The 25,531-nt window shown below is 48.8% G+C and overlaps 1 protein-coding gene across 1 annotated transcript in view; it reads left to right on the top strand.

The window, feature by feature from the left end:
* YIPF4 (Yip1 domain family member 4) overlaps positions 1–25,531 on the top strand; it is a 313,908-nt gene that overhangs the window by 59,275 nt on the left and 229,102 nt on the right. Inside the window, exon 4 of the mRNA XM_069607969.1 lies at positions 12,751–12,828. Coding sequence (XP_069464070.1) covers positions 12,751–12,828 — 78 coding nt within the window. The remainder of the gene's footprint in view (positions 1–12,750; positions 12,829–25,531) is intronic.

Raw genomic sequence — 25,531 nt, 5'->3', positions numbered from 1 at the left:
ATAAGTGGAGAAGATGAAGGGTCTTAAGCATTGTGTCTGTTCCCTGTCTCCCTAATATAAACCCAACCTGGTCAGGATGTATTAGCTGTGGCATTAATGTTTCCAACCTCCATGATAGGATCCTCGTGTATATTTTTGCATCTAGGTTGAGCAGGGAAATTGGGTGATATGATCCACATTTTTTGGGGTCCCTCCCATCACTGTAATCAGTGCACGGGAAAAGGAATCGGGGACGTTTCCAATTTTCATTATTTCATTAAAGAGTGCCATAATAAATGGTGTGAGCTGTGTACTATTAAACGTCTTATAAAATCCAGCTGCATAGCCATCCTCCCCAGGGGATTTGCCCAAGGTTAATCTCTTTATTGCATTTTGGACCTCTTGTTCGGATCTAGGGGATTCCAGCTGTTCTGAATCTAGTCTCGGTATTTTGGGCATATTGATCTGGGACAGGTATGATTCTGTTTCTGATTGGTGGTGGGTTGTTTCTGAGGAGTATAGGTTCTCCTAAAAGTTTGTGAAGCATTCGGGGATGGTGGGGTGGGGTGTGTGTTGCTTCAGGGTCATCTTCAACGATCTCCACCACTTTCCGCTCTGCCCTCTGCTCTCGGAGCCTAGCAGCCAGTAGTGCATCCGCCTGATCACACTTTTCATAGAAGGTTTGTTTCAACATTCTGAGTTTGCACACTATTTGTTCATGTTCCAATAATTTCAATTCCTCCCTCTTGCCCTTTGCCTCTTTGATTTTTAGATGGTCGATTCCCCCTCCCTTCTTGATGTCACCTTCTAGTTGACAAATTTCGGATCGTAATCTGTGCTGAATTATATTTCGTTCCCTTTTTTTTATTGATCCTTCCCTTATTAAGATCCCTCTCCAGGTGGCTTTCCCGCCTCCCCCACTGTCTGCCTGGGGACTTCACCAGTGTCATTTGTTTTGAGGAATTCAAAAATTTCAGTCTCCATTTCAGCCTTAAAGACTGCGTACTTCCAAAGATTCTCATTACAACGCTATTTTCCCCCCTTGGTCGGTAGGTTTTCCCAGTGGATTTCAGCCAGTACCAAATCATGGTCCGAACACGTGATCAGGGTTATTTCTGAGTGTGTTGTGGTGTTGGCAAGCTCTCTGGACAGGTATATGTAGTCAGTACGAGTGTATGTATTGTGCGGGGCAGAAAAGAAGGTGTAATCCTGTGCATTGGGGTGCATGTTCCTCCATACACCTATCATATTGTATATTTCCATCATTTGTGCCATCTCAGTTGGACCATCACTACTCTGATATCGTATGTCCAGATTGCCCGGCTTTCTATCTTTGAGCGGGTCTGCCCATTGGTTGAAATCGCCCCCAAGGATAATGTGGCCTGTGGCCTCAAAGTATTTTTGGGATCACCTTGCGAAGGAATCTATTTTGTGCAGCATTCAGGGAGTATAATGTTGCGATCGTTACATTCACCTTGCCTATGTTGCCAGTTACCAATAATGCTCGACCTTCTACATCTGACCATGTTTTCTTCTCAACAAACTCTAATCCTTTTCTGACCAGAATACCTACACCTCCCTTTTTAAGTGGGCCAGATCCCCAGAATACCGTTCCAGCTCGCTTTCCTAGGACTCTCCGTTCCTCACCCTTCGCATACTTTGTCTCCTGTAACAGTAGGATGTCCATCTTGGATCTCCGAAATTTTCTAGCCACGAGTGATCGTTTCGTTGGTGAATTGAGTCCCTTCACATTAAGTGTCCCTACTCGTAGAGGGTCCCTCTCTCTTGAGTTAGTCTCTGACGCCATTAAACAATGTCCCGAGAGGATGGCTCCTATCACATGACCAACAATATAGTTTTATTATAACTTGCACGCTGCTACGACTGCTTTGAATTTCCATGAACATTATCTTGACCCTCCTTTTCCCCCCGCTTCCCTCCATCTCCCCCCCTCCTTCCTCCCTCCTCCTGTTGATGGCGTTCGATCGAGCCCAGTTAACTGCACCGGATCTACATCGAACCACCTGTGGGGACCGTTACGTCACGCCCCTCAATCTATGGTGATAGCACAGTTTCAATTGAGCCCTCTCAGTGTCCCCCCAAAGTCTCATGTTGCGACTACCGGGATGTCTATGGTTTGACATCTTTTCTGGCGGCGTCTTCCACAAAAAGTTTACATTCGAGTTCTATCTTACCAGGGATGCAGCTGATCAGTTGTCTGCCTCCGGGGAGAGGTTACCTCTCCTGTATTTTCTTGATACCTTCACCCGCTTCCTTCTGGGGCCCTGGGTCTGCCATTCTCGATCCTCTCTTTTGGGGTCGCCTTGGTTCTTTCCTTCGCCCAGGGGGCCGAGCAGATCGGAGATGCACGCCCTGATGTCCTTTCCGGTTCTTAGTGTGAATTTGGTTCCATCATATTCAAATGAGAGAGAGAGAGAGAAGGCGTATCCCCATCTGTAACAAATGTTTTTCCTTTTGAGATGTTTTGTGAGAGGCCCGCACATCCGTCTGAGTGCCAGTGTCAGCGCAGAGAGGTCTTGATATATTGTGATATGGGCACCACCTAACGTGTATTGCTTTTCCTGGCCTTCTCGAGTACTCTGGCCTTGCCTTGAAAACAATGGAAGCGGGCAAGGTTAGGGGCTCGTCAATGGCATCATCTGCGACCAAAAGTTTGATAATATCGTGGAGTATTTCCTTCAGGTCTGCCTCGGTCTCTCCCTCTTTCTCAGGAATTCCGAAAATACGTATGTTATTCCGTGTCTCTGTTTTCCAAATCGTCCAACTTGAGCTTAAAGTCTTCTTCCCGTCGTTCCTATTCCGTCAGCCTGTGGTCGAGTTGTGCTTCCAAGGTATCTATAGATGCCTGATTTGTTCTCCACTCCCTCGAGTCTGTCCTCCATTTTGTCCAATCTTTGTGTAAGTTTATCTCTTACTTCCTATATTGGCGCCCATATTTTTAATTTCTCCCAGCAGGGCCTTAATGTCTCCTTTTGTGGTGGTGAGTTCATTCTCTGTGGTATCACTGGTTGCCATGTTGTGTTCGAAGGCTGTGGGAATTGGGGTGTAGGCAAACCGGGCCATTTTATGTTTTGCGTCCATAAGAGTTTTTTTTTTTTTTTTTTTTTTAAAGCATATTTTTATAGTTTTCATAGATAGTACAAAAGTGAACAATCCCCAACTTACCCATCCCACTCCCCCCCCCCCCCCCCCCCCACCCCCCACATCCCGTTCGGAAGAGAGGTCCATGTTCAAATGTCATGGGTGTCGATTAAGAAGTGAAAAAATCTGTTATTTTTATATAGTGCGGGCACCACTGTGCCATATGGTCTGATTGGAGATATTCTAGTACCCCTCCCCATTCTTTTGTGAAGCCGCCTTGTGTTCCTTGGATATTGTGAATCTTTTCCATGGTCATTTGGGACCAGACCTTATATAGCCATGTGTATAGCAATGGTGGATCTTTCTTCTTCCATCCCTGTGCGATCGTGGCCCAGGCCGCTATGACTAGGCCCATAAGACTCCTCCATTGCGCCTTAGTGAGTGTTTTGACATGATGCCCTTTAAGTCCGCAGAGCCATAGTTTTTCTGGAAATTGTTCCGCTTCTGGCTACATCTTCTTTAGTTCGGATATTACTTCTGTCCAGAAGCCTTTGACTTTTGGGCAGTCCCACCAAATGTGTCTCCACGTGCCTACATCTGTGCAGCCTCTCCAGCAGCGGTTAGAAGAATGTGGGAACATGCTATGTAGCCTCTCTGGGGTGTAGTGCCATTGTGTAATAATTTTAGTCCACATTTCTCTGGTTTGGGCAGCTCGGGTTAATTTGGGGATATCGGCCCATAGCGACTGCCACTGTTGTGGTGTGATGTCCTCTCCCAGAGTTTTTTCCCATTTTTTAATATATGCCCACTTTGTCTTCCTCCTGTGTATTTATGAACTTGTAGAGAGTGGAGACTAGTTTTTTGTCTCCTGAGTTGGTAAGGAGAAACTTTTCAAAGGCGGTAAGTTTCCTCGTCGCTGCGTGTGTTATCTCGGGTGAGGACAGCCAGTGTCTGAGCTGTTCATATTTGTATCTATCCGCATTTGTGAGGTTCCATAGTGTTTTGCAGTCGGCGAAGGATTTCTGTTCCTTGTCCACGAACATTTCCCCAATTTTTCTACAACCTGCTTCTCCCAGTTCTCGTATGCGCCGTGCTCTGTCCCTGGTGGGAACTGCGGATTCCTGCAGATTGGAGTGAACGGGGCCGGAGCGGTGGTAATGTGCCCTTTCCGTGTCTGCTCGTCCCAGGCATTGATTGTGGCCTTCATGATCTCGCTGATGCGCAGGTTCGGGTGCCTATGCTGTTTTGATTTCCACAACAAGTCCTCCAATGGTGTTCTTGCGACCGCTCTGTCCTGGGTCACCCAGATCGTTCGCTGATTGTCTCCCAGCCATTCTTTCAGGATCCAAAGTTGTGCCGCTTGGTAATAGTTCTTAAAGTGAGGGAGCGCCAGGCCCCCCTCTTTGGTGTGAGACGTGAGAACTAATCTGGCTACTCTGGGGGGCGGGGGGTTTCTATTCCAAATGAAAGCTGAGACTGACTTTGCCAGTGCCCTGAAAAAGGAATCTGGGATCACGATCGGGAGGGATTGGAAGTGATATAGCAGTTTCGGGAGGATGTTCATTTTTATCGATTGGATTCTTCCCCACCAGGAGATATTTAGGGGGCACCACCGCTCTAGCTCTTTTTGTATTCTTGCCAGGAGTTGGGGGTAGTTTCTTTTGTATAGTGCCTCTACCTTCTGTGTGAGAGTTATACCCAGATATTTTATGCCTTCCTCTGCAACTTTTAGGCCAAACTGCCCTGCTTCTCTATTCAGTGATTCTCTGTTCCCGGCTAGGAGTAAAATTTCTGACTTTTTTTTGTTTATTTTTAGGCCCGATATATCCCCGAATGACTCAAGTAGGTGGAATGCCGTGGGGATGGACTGGGATGGGCGTTCGAGTGCCAGTAACATGTCATCTGCGTAGGCTATTACCTTATGTTGTTTGCCCGCCATCTCGATTCCCTTGATTTGGTCCGATTCTCTAATTTTAATTAGTAGTGGTTCTAGGAACAGCGCATATAGGAGCGGCGATAGAGGGCAGCCCTGTTTCGTTCCCCTAGAGATTTCCACCCTCTCCGTGACCACCCCGTTTACCGCTATTCTAGCCGATGGGTAAGAGTAGTTGGCCTTAATCATATTTATATATTGGTTCCCGAATCCCATATGTGCCATAGTTTTGAAGAGCACTGACCACTCAACCCGGTCAAAGGCTTTTTCTGCATCTAAAGATAATAGGACTGCAGGGGTGAGGGTAATGTTAATTTTTTCTGTTAGATGGACTAGCCTTCTTGTGTTGTTGTGCGTCTGCCTCCCTGGTATGAATCCCGATTGGTCCGGTTTAATTAAGGAGGGAAGCAGTGGGGAAAGTCTGGCAGCCAGGATTTTTGTGTATATTTTTGAGTCTAAATTGCTAAATTGATCAGGGCGATCTGTCTGTATGAGCCTGGCAGGGTGGGGTCTTTCCCTTGTTTGTGGAATACCAGTATTTTAGCTTCATTCATGGATGGAGTAATGTTCCCACTATCTCTAGAGGTGTTTAGTAGTCTAGTGAGGAAGGGGGTGAGGAGGTCTTCATATTTTTTGTAAAATGGGGCAGTAAAGCCATCCGGGCCTGGCGCTTTGTTGAGAGGGAGATCTTTTATTGCCTTCTTCACTTCACTTTCCGTTATCTGGGCCTCAAGTTCCGTTCTGGCCTTTTCTGGTATTTTTTGAAAGGGGATCGATGCCAGAAATCTGTTTTGGTCTGCCTCATCTGGGTGTTCAGTAGCATAAAGGCCCTGGTAGAACTCCCTGAATGTGTCCCCTACATCTTCGGTGCGCGTCAGCAGATCTCCTTGTGCATTTTTAATGTTCCGGATGGTCATTGTTTTCCGCTTTGACGAAAGTAATCGGGCTAGATATCGGTCGGCCTTGTTACCTTTTATATAGTATCTCTGTTTGAGGTATAAGAAGGATCTCTGGGCTTTCTTACTACGGAGGAGTTCAAGTTGCCCCTCTGTGTGTTTAAGTGACCTTTTTAAGCTCCTGGTGGGGTTTGCCAGTAGTTCTCCCCGGATTTTGGACAGCTTCTCTTCCAGTTCAGTTTCCCACTGTTGTGATTGTTTATCCCTCGCTGCTTTGAGGGCTATTAAGTGGCCCCTGATTACTGCCTTGAACGCCTCCCACACCGTACTCAGGGCTGTCTCCCCTGTATCGTTATTTTCAAAGAATTCTGTGATCTTCTCCCTAATGGATTCTCCCATCACTGGGTCCGACAGTATCTCCTGTGGAAGTTGCCACCTCCAAATTCCTTTCTCTTTCTTTGGGGTCGACAGTTCCATCCAGAGGGGTGCGTGGTCTGACAGAGAGATGGGTCCCAGCTCCATGTTTTGAATTTTACCCAGGTTCCCCACTGACACCCAGAAGTAGTCCATTCTTGACATCGTGTTGTGGACGTGTGAGTAATATGTGTATCCCTTGGTTTGACCCTTGTGTTCTCTCCATGCATCGCACAATGCCATACCCTCCATCCGTCGTTTAAGTCGTTCCGACGGGGCGCCTTGGTGGTGGGGCCCACCCGTGCTCCTGTCAATCTGAGGATGCCAGGCCATATTAAAGTCCCCTCCTATGATTATTTCACTTTTCGCGTATTCCTCCAGCCTCCCCAACGTGTCTCTCAGGAAGCCGTCTTGGCCCGTGTCAGGGGCATATACGGAGGCTAGTGTCAGTGTGGCATTGTGGAGTTTGATATTGGCAAAGGCGAACCGTCCTTCTTTGTCGGAAAGTTTGTCAATCAGGCTTGCTTCCAGACCCTCCTTAATTACAATCATCACCCCCGCTCTCTTCTCCGCTGCGTTGGATTGTGCCAGTATTTCATAGCCTCTGAGGCAAATTTTCCGCCTATCCTGTACTTTGATGTGTGTCTCCTGGAGCAGTAGCACTTCAGCCTTTTCCTTCCTTAACATGTTCTCCACTTTTTTACGTTTCACGGGAGAGTTCAAACCCCTTACGTTTAAGGTTACGAATCTAATCTTTCCCATTTCATATGCCCTTTCTGGGTGCTCCTTTCGCCCGAGTTGAACATTCCCCTCTCTCTCTCTTCCGGAACGGAAACGTCCCACCCACCCCCCCCCCCCCCAAACTGTAAGATTGTCCCCAACCTTTAACTGTATTCCAACTTGTGCTCCCGAGGATGGCCCGGGTACCAAGGTAGCTCTGGCGTTCCGCCTATCGCTCCCTGCCCTCTGTAGACTCGAGGCGAACCGTGCGGGGAGCCTTAACCCCTCGTCATCCCTTGGTCTTGATGTAAGTCGTTCCGGTTCCACACCGGGCCAAATGAGTCTGTTCAGACCGGGTTCCATCATTGGTTACTGTTCCGCATTGAGTGTTCAGCCTCTGGGCACCGATTATCTTGAGCTGTGGATTCACGTCCGTTCGGTTGTTTTATTTGACACTTCCATTCCTCTTCCTTGCCGTTTCCTTTTCTGGCGGGCCCATTCCCATCCCCCTGGTCTGCTCTGCCGTTCCCCCTCTTTTTTTCGTATTTGGTCGATGGCTCATCTGTCTGGATGTCCATGATGCTCAGCCCCTCTTCCATGGTGGTCACCCTCCTTTGCTGACCCTCCCAGTCGAACAGTAGACCGAAGGGGAATGTCCATTTATATTTTATCTCTCTCTTGACCAATTCTCGAATGAGTGGTGCCAATTCTCTTCTTTTCTGGAGTGTTATGGCAGATAGGTCTTGAAACAGCTGAATTTCCACCCCGTTCATCCTGATTTGTTCTAGCTGCCTCGCTCTCCGTAGTATGAGTTCTTTTTGCGGGTAGGAGGATATAGCTGCCAACACGTCTCTGGGTCTCTCCCCTGGTGCCCCAGTGCGCTTTGGGCCCACTCTATGGATGCGGTCTATCCCCACTGCCTCTGAGTCGTGTGCTTCTATGATATCTCTGAAGACCTCTTGCACCGCTTTCCGTAGATCCCTGTCCGTGACCGATTCTGGCATATTTTTAATGCGAATGTTCGATCTGCGGGACCTATTTTCTAGGTCCTCGCACTGTATTTCCAGATTGTGGGTCAAGCGGACAAGGTGTTCTTGAGTTTCGCTGTTTTGTAGAGCCGCCTCTTCTGCGTTCTGCACTATTTTTTCCAGGGTATCTGTCCTTTCTTCCAGGTTCGCAATGTCGTGTTTAACATCATGGATTGCCTGCTGCATGTCGTGTTTAATTGCAGCGAATTGGTCCTGGACTGTCGACATGAGCTTGTCTTGTAATTCTTTAAACCAGGAGTGCATATCTACTTTTGTTGGGGGTAGGTCGCTGGAGGTGATGTGGGCCGCTTCCGACGCGGGCAATGACGGCATGGCCTCCGGGGGCCTACTTCTCGTCGATACTGGGGTCTCCACTGCCCACATCTGTACCAGGCTGGAGTCCTTCTTAGCGGATTGCTGGTTCTGTTGGGATCCCCCTCCCTTCACTTTCGCTCTAGACATAGTACCCGCGATTTTCGTCCGTGACTGTCCCTCTCTCTTCGATAGCTGCGCGGTGTTAGCCTGAGCGGTGACCCAAGGAAGGGCCTGCTGCGTGCGTCGAGTTGTGCCGATGGTGATTTGGGGGGGGGATTGACTCTCCCTTTTGCGCTTCGCGGTCAGGGTGTCCTGCGGTTCCCGCCCGTTCTGGCCTTGTGGGGGGGATGCAGGATTCCCCCTAGCGCTCTCGGGGTCCGCCCGCCACTGCGCAGGGGGGGAGATCTAGCGGTTGGGGGGCTCACCTTCCAGTCCGCCGGGCCGGGGGACTACTGCTGGCGCCCCTCAGCTCTGGGCATCGGGTTGAGTTCGATGCGTCTCTTACTGCTCCCCCGCTCCCTCCGCGCGCTCTGCTGGTGTCTGGTGGCGCCGATTCTGCTGTGCTGGGGTTCACTCCCACCCGGGCAGTCTGTGCCGCCAGCCTCCTCTGTACTGCACAGCGAGCCGCCTCACTCCGTTCCCTCGTTGCGCCCCGGCCCTGCCCTGGGCCGCCTCGGATGGATCGTTGGCGCGGTGGGGGGAGGGGGGGATTCCTCTCCGTGGCGTCTCTGGATGTCGGGGGTCGGGGAGACTTCTTCCGTGTGCGTCCTGTGTCTTGGACGATATTCGGTCCCGGATATAGGATCTGCCACCCTCCGGAACGTTGCTAATTATGGTGCTGCTGAAAGGCCCGGCGGGAGCAAGTCTCACTCACGTCTCCCTGTGCCGGCGGCCATCTTGGAATGTCCATAAGAGTTTTATGGGAAGGTTTGGTATTTGAGTGGAGCGTGGCTTCGCTATGTCCAAGGAGGCAGGATTCCGTTTGTCGGGTGCTCCACTGCATACCTTCTCGTTCCCTTCGATTAGGCGTGCGGCAACTCCGATGTGGGACCCACCCTTTCCACAATGCTGGGGAAGCGCACGTTGGGGTCTCCCGTTTTCTAATCAGGTGCGTTGTACGGGCCGTAGTTTGCCGGACCGGCGAGCAAAAATTGGCTAGTGTTCGCTTTCCTACCATCGGAGAGGAGCATGTGGGGGTGTCTGGCACGCCGTGTTGTCCGAAGGCTCGCTGCCCCAAGGGAAATGGACCCAGAGAGATCTGGTCCTTCTGTGGTTTTGGTACGCTCGAAGCAGGCTGCGGTCTCCAAACGCTACGCACCGTGTTTCTGAGAACAAATGCTTCCTCCGCTTGCCCTCTCTTAGGAAGATCTTGTGTAATTTGTGCTGCGCAGGCCACTTCAGGGCTTGTTTTCAGGTTCGGCAGGCACTGTCTAACCACACGTGAAAGTTCTCTGGAAGCTTCGCCGAGGGGGGCCCGTGTTTCAGGAGTGATTTCAGGGCGAATTCTGATCTGATTTTCTTCGGGATTTCGAAAAGAGGACGGGGGACCTTCCCGTGTCAGTCGCTCGATTGCATCCAAGGGGGCATCAAGTGGGGGCTCAATCCACTTAACGGGGCCGCGGCGGCGGAGCTCATGCGGAGACCATGTTCATCTCTGCGTCCCCTGGTGGCCAGTCTGCACTTTCTTTTTAATGTGGGGAGTGACCCCCGCGCACACATTTCCCCCTACCTTAAGTTCTACCCTTGCACTACCCCCATCTATTTTTTTTTTTAAGTATAATGGTAAAAATCTCGTAACAATTCGACCAAAAACACTCAGTCTTTTCCACCTTGTTATTTTGCCATTTGTTTTTTTTGGGGGGTATGTTAGGCAAAGTTTGAATGTAGTACCCTCTGGGAACACTACAAGCAACTATGACTACAGGTGTAAGCAAACCAACCTTTGGTATAAGTCTGTACTACACAGTTTTGGTAGCGGAGCTCAGCAGCCAGTTTTATCTCAAGAAGGGAAATGTGAGCAGTAATAATGATACACAGAGGTCCTACAATCATAGGTCTTCAAACACTCTTACACTCAAGGTTTCTTGGTTAAATACCTATTAATTTATTAACAATTCAATTATAAAACATTCAATAGAAAGAGGCAATCATACAATCATATAATCACACACAAATATACTTCAATACTGTACACTGTTTCTGAATCAGATAAGATCCTTTTGGGATGGCCCACAGACACAACCTACAATCACAGTTAACTTTAGTAACAAGGGTGCTGGGGACATTAATATCTTACTGTTGGCATTCAGAATACTTTTTCAAGAGGAGTAAAAGGCAAAGGTTATTAGAACATAAAAGGTTACAATTATTCTTAGACAGTGTAGATATTTTGAGTTCACCAGAAGAGTCAGTTCAATTCAATAGGCTAGGCCAAAGTCAATGGGCTAAAGTCTCGGATTGGATCAAGCAGTGCTGGTAAGTAGACGGAAAAGTCTCTGCACAAGTTCTTAGGAGTAGTTTGTAGCAAGAAGAATCATATGTTGGGTCACAAGCTGATTGGGCCTGTGAGTTGCAAAAAAAGTTTCAAGCACTTTCACTGTTAGAGGCAAGTACTCTGTCTTATTTTACATAAACTTACAAATGAATAAAAAGAGGCAGCTGATGACTTCTGTTCCTGGCAGTTCCTGCAGATCTCGCTGTTCCTGGGTCTCTGTCGTGGGGACAAGAGGGAGGACGTCGGGGGACTCCTACACTGTACTGAGACTTTTCAAAAAGCTGGCAACTGGCAAATCTTCAATTCCGGTAGCTGTAGTCAAGCACACAAGCTGGCGTCCCTCTCCCTGGTTATTCGGTTTCCTGCAGCACTCTGAGGAAAATACAACCAGCTCCGAGATTGGTATCCAGGTGGCTTAGTGTCAAATTGATTGGTCCCACCAACTCAAAGGGAGACGTCGTCCTTGTAGGGGCTTCTCTGCCAAGGTGAACTTGGCAATTAGGACCTGCAGCAGGGCTTCACCAGGCAAACCAACGGTCCAGGAGTTGCAGCAGCCGTCCTCTTCAAGCTCGTCTTCGGTTCTTTCGTTCCTGTGGTCGACTCTGCATTCCAAGCCAAGAGACTCTCCTTTTATTCAGTTCTCTCCCATTCATTCCAGCATAGCTGTCACTCACCTAGCAGGGTGGCTGTCCTTGCTGGACAGTCAGCCAGCTAATCACCACAGACTGCATTTGGGTCTCCTAGGAGGCCAGGCACAGGGAGTTTCAGGCACCTCCCTCACTTCCTGCCCACCCCAGACACTCGGGTGCCAGAGGCGGTCTTCACTCCTGAAGCCCGCAAAGGCGAATGAACAAAGGGACCAAGCTAGGTTTGGCATGCAGAGGTAATGGAAAAAAATGACCGGGACCTGTTTAAACAAAGGGGGCTAAGACGCCATCTTGAAAAACATGACTCCCGCGATTTAACGTTACTGGAGGTGTGAATAGTTTGCGTTCGGGAAAAATCATGGTAGTTCGTTGTAAAACCACTTCCACCAGCCGTTTTGAGAGGAAAGGATAGCATTTTGACTGCTACATGAATATCTAGACATAGGGGATACTAAGTAACCCTTCCAGCACTCTATTGTAGCATAGGGTGTGCTGGGTCTAGGAATTTAAATGACAAGTAAAGTCAATTTCACTTTACTTACTCTGGAAAACAGTAGTTTATCCCAGAGAAGGTATTTAAACCTAGGGAAAGCCTGAAAGGTTTCCCTGTGCCACTGCACTGAGGGTGCTGTGTGACGCACATGAAACGATGATGCCTATGGAGTTGTTTAGAATCCATAACCAAAGAAAACACAAGAGTAAAATGCACATCAAAATACATGAGAGAGTGGGTAAAAAGGCTCACACTCTCTCCAGGTAAAAAAAAGCAAGTCCTCAAAATCCAGCAAAGTTGCCTGGGGGTCTTGAAGGTGAAGGGAATTGGCACATTTTTGAGAATTCTCCCTAACAGGGTAATACTGTCCCAGTGTATGTAGGATATGGATGGTGCGACAGAAACGCCCTTATAAATGCCCCCTTTTTGAATTTGAAAACAAAAATAGGGTGCAATACTCAGCATGAAGCTCTACAAGGCAGTTTATGTAAGCATGTGATTCTAAAATAGAAGCCACAGAAACACGATTACTGGATAAGTAATGTTTGTCCAGGATATAGATTAAACTGCTATATCATGATAAAATCAATAAGGAACAATAAAGAAAAAAGTATGGGTTATGACACTTTCTAATTGGGGTTACTGTTGGTTATTTTTCCTGTTTGCCAATTTGTTATGGACTTACTAAATCTGAAGTATGGTTTCTTTATCGTGTATTTTGTGTTTTAGGTTGTTTCTTGGATTATTACGATTTGGATATTTGGATCGTTGACTATTTTCCTATTGGCCAGAGTTCTAGGTGGCGATGTAAGTAGCTGTATGTATGTTGTCTTTTTCAGGTGTTCCGCATTGATGGTCCTGTGACTGTTTTCCATCTTAATCTTTATTTGTTTTGATAGGTCCAAAATTGTTTTCCATCAGCAAACAATTATAATTACTAGTGCGATATCATCTTCACTGTCTGAAATAGATTTTGAGTCTAAATAGGCAAAGGTGATCATAATGCCTAAAATCTAAAAATGTTTATATATTTTTGCATTCAAAGAGCACATATGAAAAGCAACAACTCCCCACCTGTGGTTTTTACACCTCTTTGGCAATTCAATGAGACGTTGCTGCACTTGTAGAGCAGTTGATATGCTATGGAATCTTACTGTGTCTTATAGCACAGCATCTGTACTTTGCAGGGGGTCTTGCACCTTTGGGTCCTACAAGAAGAAAAGATGACGTTGGTGAGTTAGTGGGAACAGAGGAAACTGAGCAAAGATTGCTATTTGACTGGCTCTGTGGTACTGAGCACCCTTTAGCAAAGGGGTGTGGTAAACCACACAGGGAAACAATAGAAACAAATCTCAGTTTTTGGAACTGTTCAGACCCATTTAAACCTGCCCATCTGTGTTTTAACTCCTGGTACAATCCACATCTGAATGGCGTCATACCCATATTACAAGTAAGGCAATCCTCCATTGTTTTCAATCGGGCTTTTGCTCTGGATGACAGGGTGTCCATTGGCGCCAAAAGTATTGTTAATCTTGTGCTACTCAACCTCCTTGCTGTTTTCAGCACCATCAACTAACTGCCAGACCATTTTATATGGTGCTTACATCTGCCTGGCTGTGATCATGAGGATCATGAGCACTCCTAATAATTGCTTGTATTGTTAACCAAAATAAATTAATCTTCCTTCTTTGTTCTTTTCTGCACTTGCCGTTTATGCCCTGTGCTCTGCCTTACATTTCTGGGTATCTCCTCTACCTCATACATTGGCAGATAATCGGGATTTGGATTCTGCTATTTTATCTATGCAGACAATAACCTTAAATTCTTTGATCAATATCCTAACCACAGCCAATAGGGATCCCCACTTGACCTTGTGCATGCTATAAATGCCTGGATGTTGGCTGAAGCTGATCCATACAAATAATGCGGACGCCATCTTTGGTCCAGGCCTCCGTAGGACACGTTTCTGACTATATTCACAAAGCCATTTTACGAATTGTCAATTCAAAACTTAGAGCCATCCTCTGCACTCTACCAAACCCAACCCTTCTGCTTCGCCATATTGCTACCTGATCTTAAGCATGCTGCATATTTTGAATGTGAAAATAACAAAACAAAAGCCCAGTCACTTTGACACAAAGGTAAAGTGGATGGCCAGTTTCGATCTTGATTAGACCATATTCTATTCCTGAGAAGAGGCAATGTATAGCTGTGTTTTATGTAGTGTTTTTATATAGTGATAGCTGGATAATATATATTGCAAACTGTGAAGCTGCGGGGGCTGATTCCTTGCTGTAACCAAAAGATGTCATGGTTGAAACGTTTCGTTTTAATCATAACCACTGGCCCTGATCTTGGCTTCCTTACACACCAGTTTTTTTTCCATTGGTCTGTTGCAGTCCAGCCCGTACTGCTAGGCCATGTCCACTCTGCAACCCTAGACGTCCTTTTTGTTTTTGGCATACTTAAGGCGCAAGTAATGCTGTGCCATAAGTATGCCAAAAACAAAAAGGATATTTTATTTTTCACCTCTTACATATAATAATTCATAATGTGGAAAGAACCTCTATAGGACGGCTCCAACAGGCAACAATCACCTACTGTCCTTACCCACAGAAAGGAGAACATCCACTTAAGTGGCCCCTCCAAGAAAGTCAGGCTCTCCTTATGTTGGTTAGTTGAAACTCATCTGCCATGCAGATCTGAACAATCTTTTTCCTATGAAGCATAGATGAACAACCAAGTCATTCTGAACAAACCTTTAGTTGTTGCCTTGTAACAATGTTTATTTACCTTTCTGAATAGTACACTGTTGGGGCTACCAGAATAATCCTAAAAATAAGCTATGTAAGTCAAAGCTATGTTTTTCAGTTAACCTCATCTACACTAATTCTCTTTGATCTCTCTGCCGCCTTGGACACAGTTGATCATCCCTCCCTCCTTCAGACGCTCACATATTTGCTTTCAGGGTATCCTCATCCCGTGGGTGGCTTCTTACCCGACACGTGGATCATTCTCCATTTTCTTTAACACTGGTACCAACACCTTTACCACCACTTTTCAGGTAGCTGTCTCGCAAAGGTCTGTCCTTTGTCCCAGTCTCTTCACTCACTACACCTTTTTTTGCAACAAACTCATTGCTTCCTTTGCTTCTCAAGTCATTTTGTAAATGATACTCGCATTTTCTCCTTCCTATTTGAGGTGTTCACTCTCATAACTAAGTTACTATGTTCTATTCATCCATGATAGTGCTGCATTGCCTGGAACTGTTTCCTCCAAAACTGAAGTGATCTTTCTTCCTTCCTCCAGTGCCAACCCCCAGATCCCATCTCATAAATACTTTCCGTTCTGGGTGAATATCGCTGGCCATCTAATAGGATGGGTAAACACAGTCATGCTGGTGTTGTGCGTTGAGGGTGCAGCATGTCATACCAGGAAAAAAATCTGTTGTGCAGCATGCATGCTGAGGGGGCTGACCAGGAGAGTGACTAGGAGATGGGGGGTGGGGTGGCGCAGCAGGGCAAGAAACAAGTGGTGTGGTAGTGGAAGATGGGTGACTAAGGAATGGGGGAGCAGGACCCCAAAATGGAGAAAGAAAATGGAAAAACAGTGATGGGCAACCTTTACGATATTTCTCCAGCATGGATTCACATGCTCATGAATATTCCCCGTCGTCAGGCTGGGAATCCTCGGTAAAGAAAAAATCAGTATCAGTTTCGTTTCTGATCTGTCTTTCGTAGTAGTAACCAATCACTGATCTCTGCGTCATACTGACCACAGCCAATGACTTCCCTCTACCTAAGCCCCGCCTATGGCAGCCATCTTCAGATTTTTACCGCACGTTCAAGTGTTGGGATCCTCGTGCTATTGCTCTCGAGCGTTAGTGCTATTTTTTTCACGTTTTTTCTCAAAAAACGTCTACTTTTCGGTCAAAAGAGCCTCAAGCTCCACCGTTTCTTCATCCGATCAACGGGGACCCGTGTCGGATTCGTCTACGGCCCTCAAGGGTGAAGATTTCATCGAGCCACGCTTTTGGAGGACTCCAGAAGTTTCTCAGGCCCATCTCGGACATGGCCCAGGAGAAGGGAAGCTCGACGCCCGGAAAGCTGTTCAGGGTTTGCCCTGGATGCCAGCTTCAGAATGTCTTTAAGGAGGATGAACACTCCCTTTGTCTTTACTGCCTACATGAGGACAAGACGCACGTGGAGAAGGACTGTGCGTTTTGCGGCAATATGTCGGAGCGGACCATGAAGGACCGCCATCAACGCCTCGCCAACTGGCTGGAAGGGAAGAGCCCGTCAGGTGAGAAGAAGTCCGAGCGGTCTTCTAAGACCTTTGAGGATGCCCCGGCGACGGGGGTCCAACACAAGGCCAAGCACCGCGAGTCCACTGGCACCAGGAGCGCCGAACGGTCGGGCTCTGCGGGCGCCAGGCAGGGCGCATCCTCCCCGGCGCCATCAACCACGAGCCAACTCTCTGGTTCGGGTAAGAGGAAGGCCGAGCACCCGGCGAAGCTCCTGGAGAGACCCCGGTCAAGCTCGAAGGCCCCATCGGAGGGGGAGCGAGGCAGTGACCCTCCCCCCAAGGAGAAGGCGGTGAGCGCACCTAAGGTGGTGAAAGCCTTAATCCATCCGGCCAAGGCCTCTATCGAGACAGACACGGCGGCCCTGGCTCAGCCTGTGGAGGCTACACCAGTGGTGGCGACCTCGGGGCTCAGAGTCTCCCTGCCACCGGGGAGGGAGTCCTCTTTTATGCCCATCGACGGGACCCCCGTGAAACCTCTGACGGAGAAGAAAAAGGGGGGGGGCAGGAGGTTGTCGTGGATTCGGCCTCAACCTCTGAGGAAGAGCTGATCGAAGTCTTAAGCCACGGCGTTGGCGTGGAAGAAGACAAGCCCGTCGGGAGGGACCCCGATGTAGGAGACGACGATAACGTCGAGGGTGCCGACGGGGCCCCTGACCGCCCGTCGGACTCCCCTCAACCAGTGCCGCAAGACAACTCGGCGGCCATTTTGTTGGCTATACAGTCCTTATGTTCGGAGATAAGGACGAGACTGCCGTTACCACCAGCGGAGGAACCGCTCCCGACGGGGGACCCGGAGCCAGGCCCTTCTGGGAGCCCTCCCCCTAAGAGAAGAAGGATTCATCCTCCACCTCCTTTTCAGCCATCGCGCCCTGTTCAGCCCTCCTCCCCGTCCACGACTCGTGGGGATGATACGGGGACTGACACGGCCGCGACGGGTACGGACGACTAGGTTTACGACGAGGATCTGTCGTCGTCACCTCCCACCCGGGCTTCCCCGCCCGGCGAGATTGGATCGTTTCACTCCATGATCGCCAAGGCATCCAAGCTTTTCCAGCTCTGACTGGAAGAGAATAAGAAGGAAGGTTTCCTTTATCAACGGCGCGAGGCCAAAAGGAAGACAGTCCTCTCTGTACCTCTACTGGACGATATTTGGGATGAGGGCCTCGCCCTCCCCAAGAACCCATCCTCGACGCCGGCTAGAAGGGATCGGTACGAGAAGAAGTACCGGGTCCCGGACGCGGCCCCCTTGTACCTTCGGGCACAGCGGACCCCGGACTCGGTCGTCTCCGCGGCGGCCAGGAAGAAAGCGGGGGGGCGCGGCCTCTATGTCGACCTCCCCGCCGGACGGCGAGGGAAAGAAGTTACATACGATGGGACGCAGAGTCATCTCGTCTGCAGCGACGACGATTAAGGCGGCCAACGCCTTGGCTATCGTAGCCCGCTACGACAGGGAGTTGTGGTACAAACTGGCCCCCCTGCTGGACTTCCTACCGGACGACAAGAGGGCTGAAGCCCTAGAGATCTTGCAGGAAGGAGAGGCGGCGTCGGACCACGCCATTACGATTGCGACGCACATCGCTGACACTGGATTTCGCCAGTTGGGCAACGGCGTGTGCCTTGGGCGGCGTGGACGGCTCAAGGCTACTGACTTCCGTCAGGACGTGCAGACCAGAGTCTTGGACATGCCGTTCGACGGAAACAACCTGTTTGGGAAAACAGTGGATGATTCCCTTCAAGCCATCAATGCAGACACGGAGATGGCCCGGGCTCTTGGGGTTCTCCAGCAACGGCGGCCGCCCTTTCAGAGAGGCGGAGGCAAACAGGGTGCCTCCAAAGGTTCCGGCGGCGGATTTTCACCTACCATCAAGCGGCCCGTTCGTCGTCGCAGGAAGCTTACAGGGGACGAGGCAAGTCAGGCGGATCCCGCGGTCGTCGCCAAGGAGGACAAGGCGGCAAAGCCTCGTCGAAGCAGGACTGAACCGGCCGTGGGGTCGGGCCCCCACCGAAGCACCCCGGTGGGAGGCCGGCTGGCGAGCTTCGTCAGCGTGTGGGAGTCCATCTCCACCGACCGTTGGGTGCTGGACGCCCTAGCTCAGGTCACGCGCTCGAGTTTCTAAAGAGGTGCCCGCGCGTCCCCCCTGTGGCCAGGAAAGAACATCACGTCCCTCAACTTCTCTTGGAGGTAAAGGCGATGCTCAAGAAGGGCACCATCGAGCTCGTCCCAAAGAGGCGCCGGGGCTCCGGAGTCTACTCAAGATACTTCCTCGTGAAGAAGAAGACTGGAGGATGGCGTCCCATCCTGGACCTACGACGGCTGAACAAATTCATCAAGGCACAGAAGTTCCGGATGGTCGCCCTCCAACACGTCCTGGGTCAGCTGGAGGAGGGCGATTTCCTGTCGTCGTTGGATTTGGAGGATGCCTACTTCCATATTCCCATCCTAAAGGGACACCGAAAGTTTCTCAGGTTCGTGGTCCAAGGGCGTCACTACCAGTTCAGAGCCCTTCCCTTCGGACTGAGGTCGGCACCCAGGGTGTTCACCAAGTGCCTCGCACCGCTGGTGGCGCAACTGCGCCGAGAGGGGATCCACGTCTACATCTACCTGGACGACTGGCTCATCCGAGCGAAGACGAAGGAGCTCGCCGTGGAGCACACGGCAAGGACCGTCCAACTTCTCACAGACCTGGGATTCTCCATAAACTACGCCAAGTCCCACCTGGTGCCCGCGCAAGACGCACTGTTTCTGGGAGCGAAGCTCGACACAGTGTCGCTTCTGGCCTCTCCGTCGGAGGAAAGGACGAGGGCCATCTTGGGCAAGGTACAGCGGATGTGGCCAGAGTGAGGTCCATCAAGTCCCTGCTCGGAATGATGTCTTCTTGCATTTACCTCATCCGCCTGTGCAGGCTCCGGATGCGCCCGTTGCAGGAGTTCCTGGACGCGCGCTGGATCCAGACGACGGGCAGCTTCGAGGAAAGGATCACACTCGACGAGAGTTTCCAACGAGCGAACCGGTGGTGGGGCACCCACACGCATCTGACGGCGGGCATGGACTTCCAGACCCCCGGCCACCAGGAGACAGTGACCACGGATGCCTCCCTGGAAGGGTGGGGAGCGCACACCGAAAATCTGCACGCGAGAGGCCTTTGGCTCCCGACGGAGAAGTCCCTCCATATCAACGTCCTGGAGCTCCGTGCAGTGTTTTGGGCCCTCAGGTCCTTTCTTCCGTCCCTCAAGGGCAAGGTGGTGAGGATCTTCACCGACAACACCACCACCATGTTCTACATCAGGAAACGGGGCGGAACCAGGTCCCCAGTCCTGTCCATGGAGGCGCAGGATCTGTGGCATTGGGCCGTCGCCCAAGGGATGTTTCTGGTGCCATTTCATCTGGCAGGGATAAAAAACACCATCGCCGACTCACTCAGCAGGGAGCTGCGCTCGTGCCACGAGTGGGAACTACGACAGGATCTAGTGGACCGCCTCTTCCGATGGTGGGGCACACCCCAGATCGATCTGTTTGCGACAGCGACGAACTCCAAGTGCCAGAGGTTCGCCGGCAGGTTTCCCCAGCCGAGGAGCATGGGCGATGCTTTCTCGTTCCCCTTGGAGGGCCTGTTTCTATACGCGTTCCCTCCATTGCCATTGCTGATCCGGCTCATCAACCAGCTCAAGAGGTCACGGTGCAAGATGATCCTCGTCGCACCTGCGTGGCCGAGGCAGATATGGTTCCGGGACCTTCTGGACTTGTCAGCGTCCCCGTCAATCAAGCTGCCAGTGGACGCGGATCTTCTCTCCAGGGAAGGAGGCGCCATCCTCCATCACGACCCGAAGTCGCTGAGCTTGCAGGCCTGGCTCCTGCAGCGTTAGTTTGGAGGAAACGACATACCGGCCGACTGCAGAGAGGTTCTTGCAAAGGCCAGGGCGTCCTCAACTCTTAAATGCTACGGACACAAATGGAAGAGGTTCTCTGTCTGGTGCCACGCACAGACGATTAACCCTCTAAGGATTATGGCTCCCCAAGTACTGCCGTACCTACTGACGCTGGCCAAAGCTGGACTGGCGCAAGCGTCCATCAAGATTCATCTTGCTGCGATCTCCCGATACACCAGAACCACGGGGCGGACGTCTTTGTGGTCTCATCGTCTGGTGAAAGAGTTCATGAAGGGACTGTTCAGATCGTTCTCGCCGGTGAAGGCTCCGGCCCCGGCGTGGGAGCTCAACATGGTGCTGACCAAGCTCATGGGACCTCCGTTCGAGCCTCTGCACTCGGCTCCGTTGAAGTTCTTGTCGTGGAAAACAGCGTTTCTTGTGGCCATCACCTCCGCACGACGGGTGGGAGAGATCCAGGCCCTTTCCTGCAAGGCCCTGTACTTGACTTTTCACGACACGAGGGTAGTGCTTAGGATGCACCCCTCCTTCATGCCCAAGGTGCCGTCGGACTTCCACCTCAACGAACCCTTGGTGTTGCCTGTTTTCTTCCCGTCGCCTTCGTCGCCGGCTGAAAGGACTTTGCACTCGCTGGATGTGGCTAGAGTGCTGAAGTTCTACGTGGACAGCACAAAGAGTTTTCGGAAGACGTCACAACTTTTTGTGAACTTTGGACCTGTCAATCAGGGGAAGGCTCTCTCGAAGGCTTCCATTTCCAGATGGCTCTCCGGCTGTATCATGTGCTGTCATCGGTTGGCAAACCGACCGCTGCCTGGCCGTCCGAGAGCCCATTCCACCAGAGCGATCGCAGCTACCACGGCGTTCCTATCTGGTGTGCCCTTGCTGGACATCTGCAGGGCTGCTACGTGGAGGTCGACGCACACCTTTACAAAATTCTACTGCGTCGATCGGGATTCCAGGGAGGAGTCCAGGGTCGGCCAAGCAGTGCTGCGCAACCTGTTCGCCTAAGGTGAGCCTGGTGATGAGGTAAGAATTGCTTAATGTTGAGTTTGATGTAATGCTTAATGTTGAGCCTTTGCCACCTCCCGTGGTTGTGCATGTGTGTACTGCTATGTATTCTTTATTCATGAGCATGTGAATCCATGCCAGACCCCATGCTGGAGAAGGAACAAGTTACTTACCTGTAACTGTTGTTCTCCAGCATGGTTCTGGCATGGATTCACATGCGAACCCTCCCGCCTACCCCTCTGCGGCTCTTCACTTGGTCATACTGCCACTTCACGTGCTACCAAATCTGAAGATGGCTGCCAGAGGCGGGGCTTAGGTAGAGGGCAGTCATTGGCTGTGGTCAGTATGACGCAGAGATCAGTGATTGGTTACTACTACGAAAGACAGATCAGAAACGAAACTGATACTGATTTTTTCTTTACTGAGGATTCCCAGCCTGACGACGGGGAATATTCATGAGCATGTGAATCCATGCCAGAACCATGCTGGAGAACAACAGTTACAGGTAAGTAACTTGTTCCTTCTTCTCCATGTCACTCTGAAACTCAAACTGGCAGCATTATGGAAATAATCCTCACAGCACAGGCATAAAGTACAGCCAGCATTTTGGATGGATGATTGACACAGAACCATCCTTTTTCTCTGACCAACAGTCTTTTCTGCTCCTCCAACATGTGTGCAGTTGGGCCTGCTGCTCCGTTCTCCCACATAACAGGGGGCTTAAGCACGGAGCCACAGGATCAGGTAGCCATCTTGCTTGCACTCCCTGGAGACTCTCTAATGTAGGCAGGCAGAGGAAAGGGGGTGGCGTCAGAGTAGCCCAAGACAGGACTCCCAGAGTAAGAAGGTCCACCATCTTGGGATTTCCTTGGGCTCCCAAACTTCGTCGCCCATTTCCTATTTCCCGCAGACACAGGACTCGGGGGTGGGGGAGGTATAACATGAGATGGCAAGAGACTTTTTTGTTACACTAGCAAAGATTAGCCACACTTAGAGAAGGCTAGAAGGGAACCAATCTGCCATTACCTTTGCCTGGAATATGGCTTGAGGGGGATACCCTCACCTTATTTGTTTCCATCTTTGGACGCGTGAAGGATAACTTGATTACATTTGTTCGATTCATTTTGAGCCACATAATTTCCAATAGAATGCATATGCCAAATCTCTTAACAATTTTTCTCTAGCACACAATGGAGAGCACTCATTGGGTGTCATCACAAACATCGGAGCTAAACTAGCCAATTAATAATTTGATCACTATAAACTCCCTGGGCACTTTGCATGGGTACCATACCAACATTATATTAAACCAATTTTGGTACACTGATTGTAAGGGATTTGGGGTACTTATCCCCAGTCATAGGTTGTCAACAATTGTTTATAACCTGTTACCTACAGCTTTTAAATTGGTTAGATTAAATGACAAATCAGTACCAAGGTAGGCAACCATTTTTATAAACATTCAGGTGTAATTCTGTTTCTAATGCCATGTTTTTCACATGTTCTGGTTTATCTTCTCATGTCCCAAAACTATGACCCTGTTATGTATTCATAACTATCATGTTTTTATTTGGCAATATTTGTGAAATTTGATTTCCTATTCTTGTATCGGCCTTGAGGAAAACGTGGTGTCGAAACACATGTTGGCTGAGGGTTGAACCTCAACACACTAGCGATGCAGCATGCCACACTGGGAATAATTAGTGGCCTAAGCTCACTGACAAAAGGTTCCACCCTGACGCTCTTACTTTAATATACTGGTTAAGCGCTTGATAAGGCCAATACTGTAACTACTATTGCAGATTATTTGCTCCATAAAGAGGAAGACAGGGCTGCCCTTTTTGCTCCAAGAGGAAGCACAAGCAACGCTTTCAGTCTTAGATGGACCACAACGGAAACCTTGAGACAAAAATGTATCCCATTGGAAAAGTTATCTAAGAAATGAACAAATATTGGCAACAGGCCTCCATGTCAAATTATCTTGAAAATGGGAAAAATCCCAAGAGGCCTAAGAATTCTTATTTTTCCAGACTTGGATAATACTGGAGACCAAGATCTAGCAGACAAATGGGAGGACAATTTGAATCACAGCTCAAATGTCATGATCAAATTATTGGTAGAACAATCCACTGGAGAGCATGACAGAATTCAGGTACAGATTGAGAAAGTCAAACAGGAGATTGCAGATATGAGCAATGCAGAAAGTACCAAACAGAAGAACTATAGTAAGATGTATGAAATCTTACAGGCCTATCAAGACTAAATCAAGTTGCGTATGTTTAGAAAGTACTTTATAGATGATTGCGACTATAGTTCTACACTTTTCAGCACATGTATGACGTTCAGAAGAATAGATCCAGGGAGAGTACACCAAATACCACACCGGGAAGCTCGGATGTTGATTCGGATGTGGAAACCAGTCAAGCTAGTGGAGCCACAAGCACCAACACAGCACCAACACAGCAACAGACGGCATAAGCCACAAAAAAGCTGCAGGTATCGGAAGGACACTCGAAGAGGTACAAGTCAGATTTCAAGATGCCTTGGAACAAAATATCACAACACACCACACAATATCAGGGACAGGAAGCTGGGGTGGGGCCAGGAGAAAGTACGGACGAAGATTTGGGACAAATAGGCATATTGACAAGATCCAGGAAACCAACCAGTGAAATTATCGGTCTTGAATAAAGGGCTGCCATTTGCACCAACAACGGGAACAGATTTTTGTTAATTTTGAAATTAATTTATTCATGTTTGTTAGGAAACTTAAATTAAAACGTTTTTTGCTAGTCGGGTTAGAACATCTGTACCACGATAACTGCAGCAACCACTAAGCCACTTGACGATTACTGACATTGAGAATACTCCTCTCCTGATGTCTCTTAACCGGGAGACTGACTTCACTCATGATGAGATTTGCTCAGATTTGAAGGTACACGTTATGAACCTGAAGGTTCAGTAACTGAGACCCAAATTCACCCCAGACTTGTACACAGAGAATATAATGGAAACATTTCACAGAGCAGTGAAGACTGATATACATTATCAGTTAGACAATAGATCTAAGGATCGCAGAGCACTCGGGCACAATCGTAGCAGGAGTGAACAATTGGCATTGGACACCCTTGCTAGTGATACTAGCATAGTAAAAAAAGAGGCGGACAAGGGTGGAAACATTATTTTGGATAGATGAGATTGCGTTCGTATGGGCATGGCACACCTAGTGACACTAGGATGTTATAGGAAACTCCCAACCAAGTAAATTCTGCTAGAATTCCAAAGAATTATACATGATTGGCACAGATGGGATCTCCCTACGGATGAGGAGAAATCCTTTTTGACTATCACAGAACCAACAATGCCAACAATATACTTTCTACCCCAGATACATAACAAATTTGGTAGCTTACAAGAAGTAAGCCCCATTATGAGTGGCATTGGCTGGGTAACTGAGGGCCTGTCCAAAAATATTGATAATGCTATCAAGGAGCATGTATTTAAACTACCATCATACATAAGAGACAGAACACAGATTCTACAGTTTTTGCAAGATATAGATTGGAATTAAGGTTATCTTTTGGCAACATTGGATGTTGCATCACTTTATACTTCAATAGATCATGATCTAGAAATCCAAGCCATACATTTTACCTATTGAGACTTTTCAGCATCGTATCGTTTGCATGTTGAGCTAGTGAAGACTTTTTTGAAATTCATACTTAACAATGTTTTTCTCTTTGATGAAACACTATTTGCAAACTAAGGGGTGGCGATGGGTGCCAATTATGCCCCTTCTCTGACCAATTTATTCATGGCACAGTATGAAATAACATATGCTCTTAAGAATAATGATTTTGTTGAAACATTGTCATTTGGAGACGATACATTGATGATGATATCCTAATATGGAACGGGGTGCATCAGTTCCAAGAATACATGCAATATTTGAATAATAATGAATTTGGTCTAACTCTGACAGGACACTGTGATGAAACGAGTATCGATTTTCTCGACTTACACATTTACATTGCTAATGGCACTATAGAGACGACAGCATTTCAGAAATCAACTGAGGTCAATTCTACACTTCATGCTAGCAGTTGCCATAGGAGATCCACAGTAAATAATATCCCTGCAGGGGAGATCTTTCGGGCATGTCGCAAGTGTAGTGAGCAAGTGCACTTTGAAAAAGAATTCAACTACTGATTGAGAGATTTAGGGCGTAGGGGTCTTCTTCCACAGTGGTTAAAAGGTCCTATAAGGTCAAACATCTGAACAGATCACGCATCATCTAAACAACCTCCAAGCG

Source organism: Ambystoma mexicanum, chromosome 4q (assembly GCF_040938575.1).
Source record: "Ambystoma mexicanum isolate Mex_15411 chromosome 4q, UKY_AmexF1_1, whole genome shotgun sequence".
Lineage (NCBI taxonomy): Eukaryota > Metazoa > Chordata > Amphibia > Caudata > Ambystomatidae > Ambystoma > Ambystoma mexicanum.
Note: the sequence above shows the minus strand (reverse complement) of the source record. Positions and strands in the feature narration are given on the sequence as shown.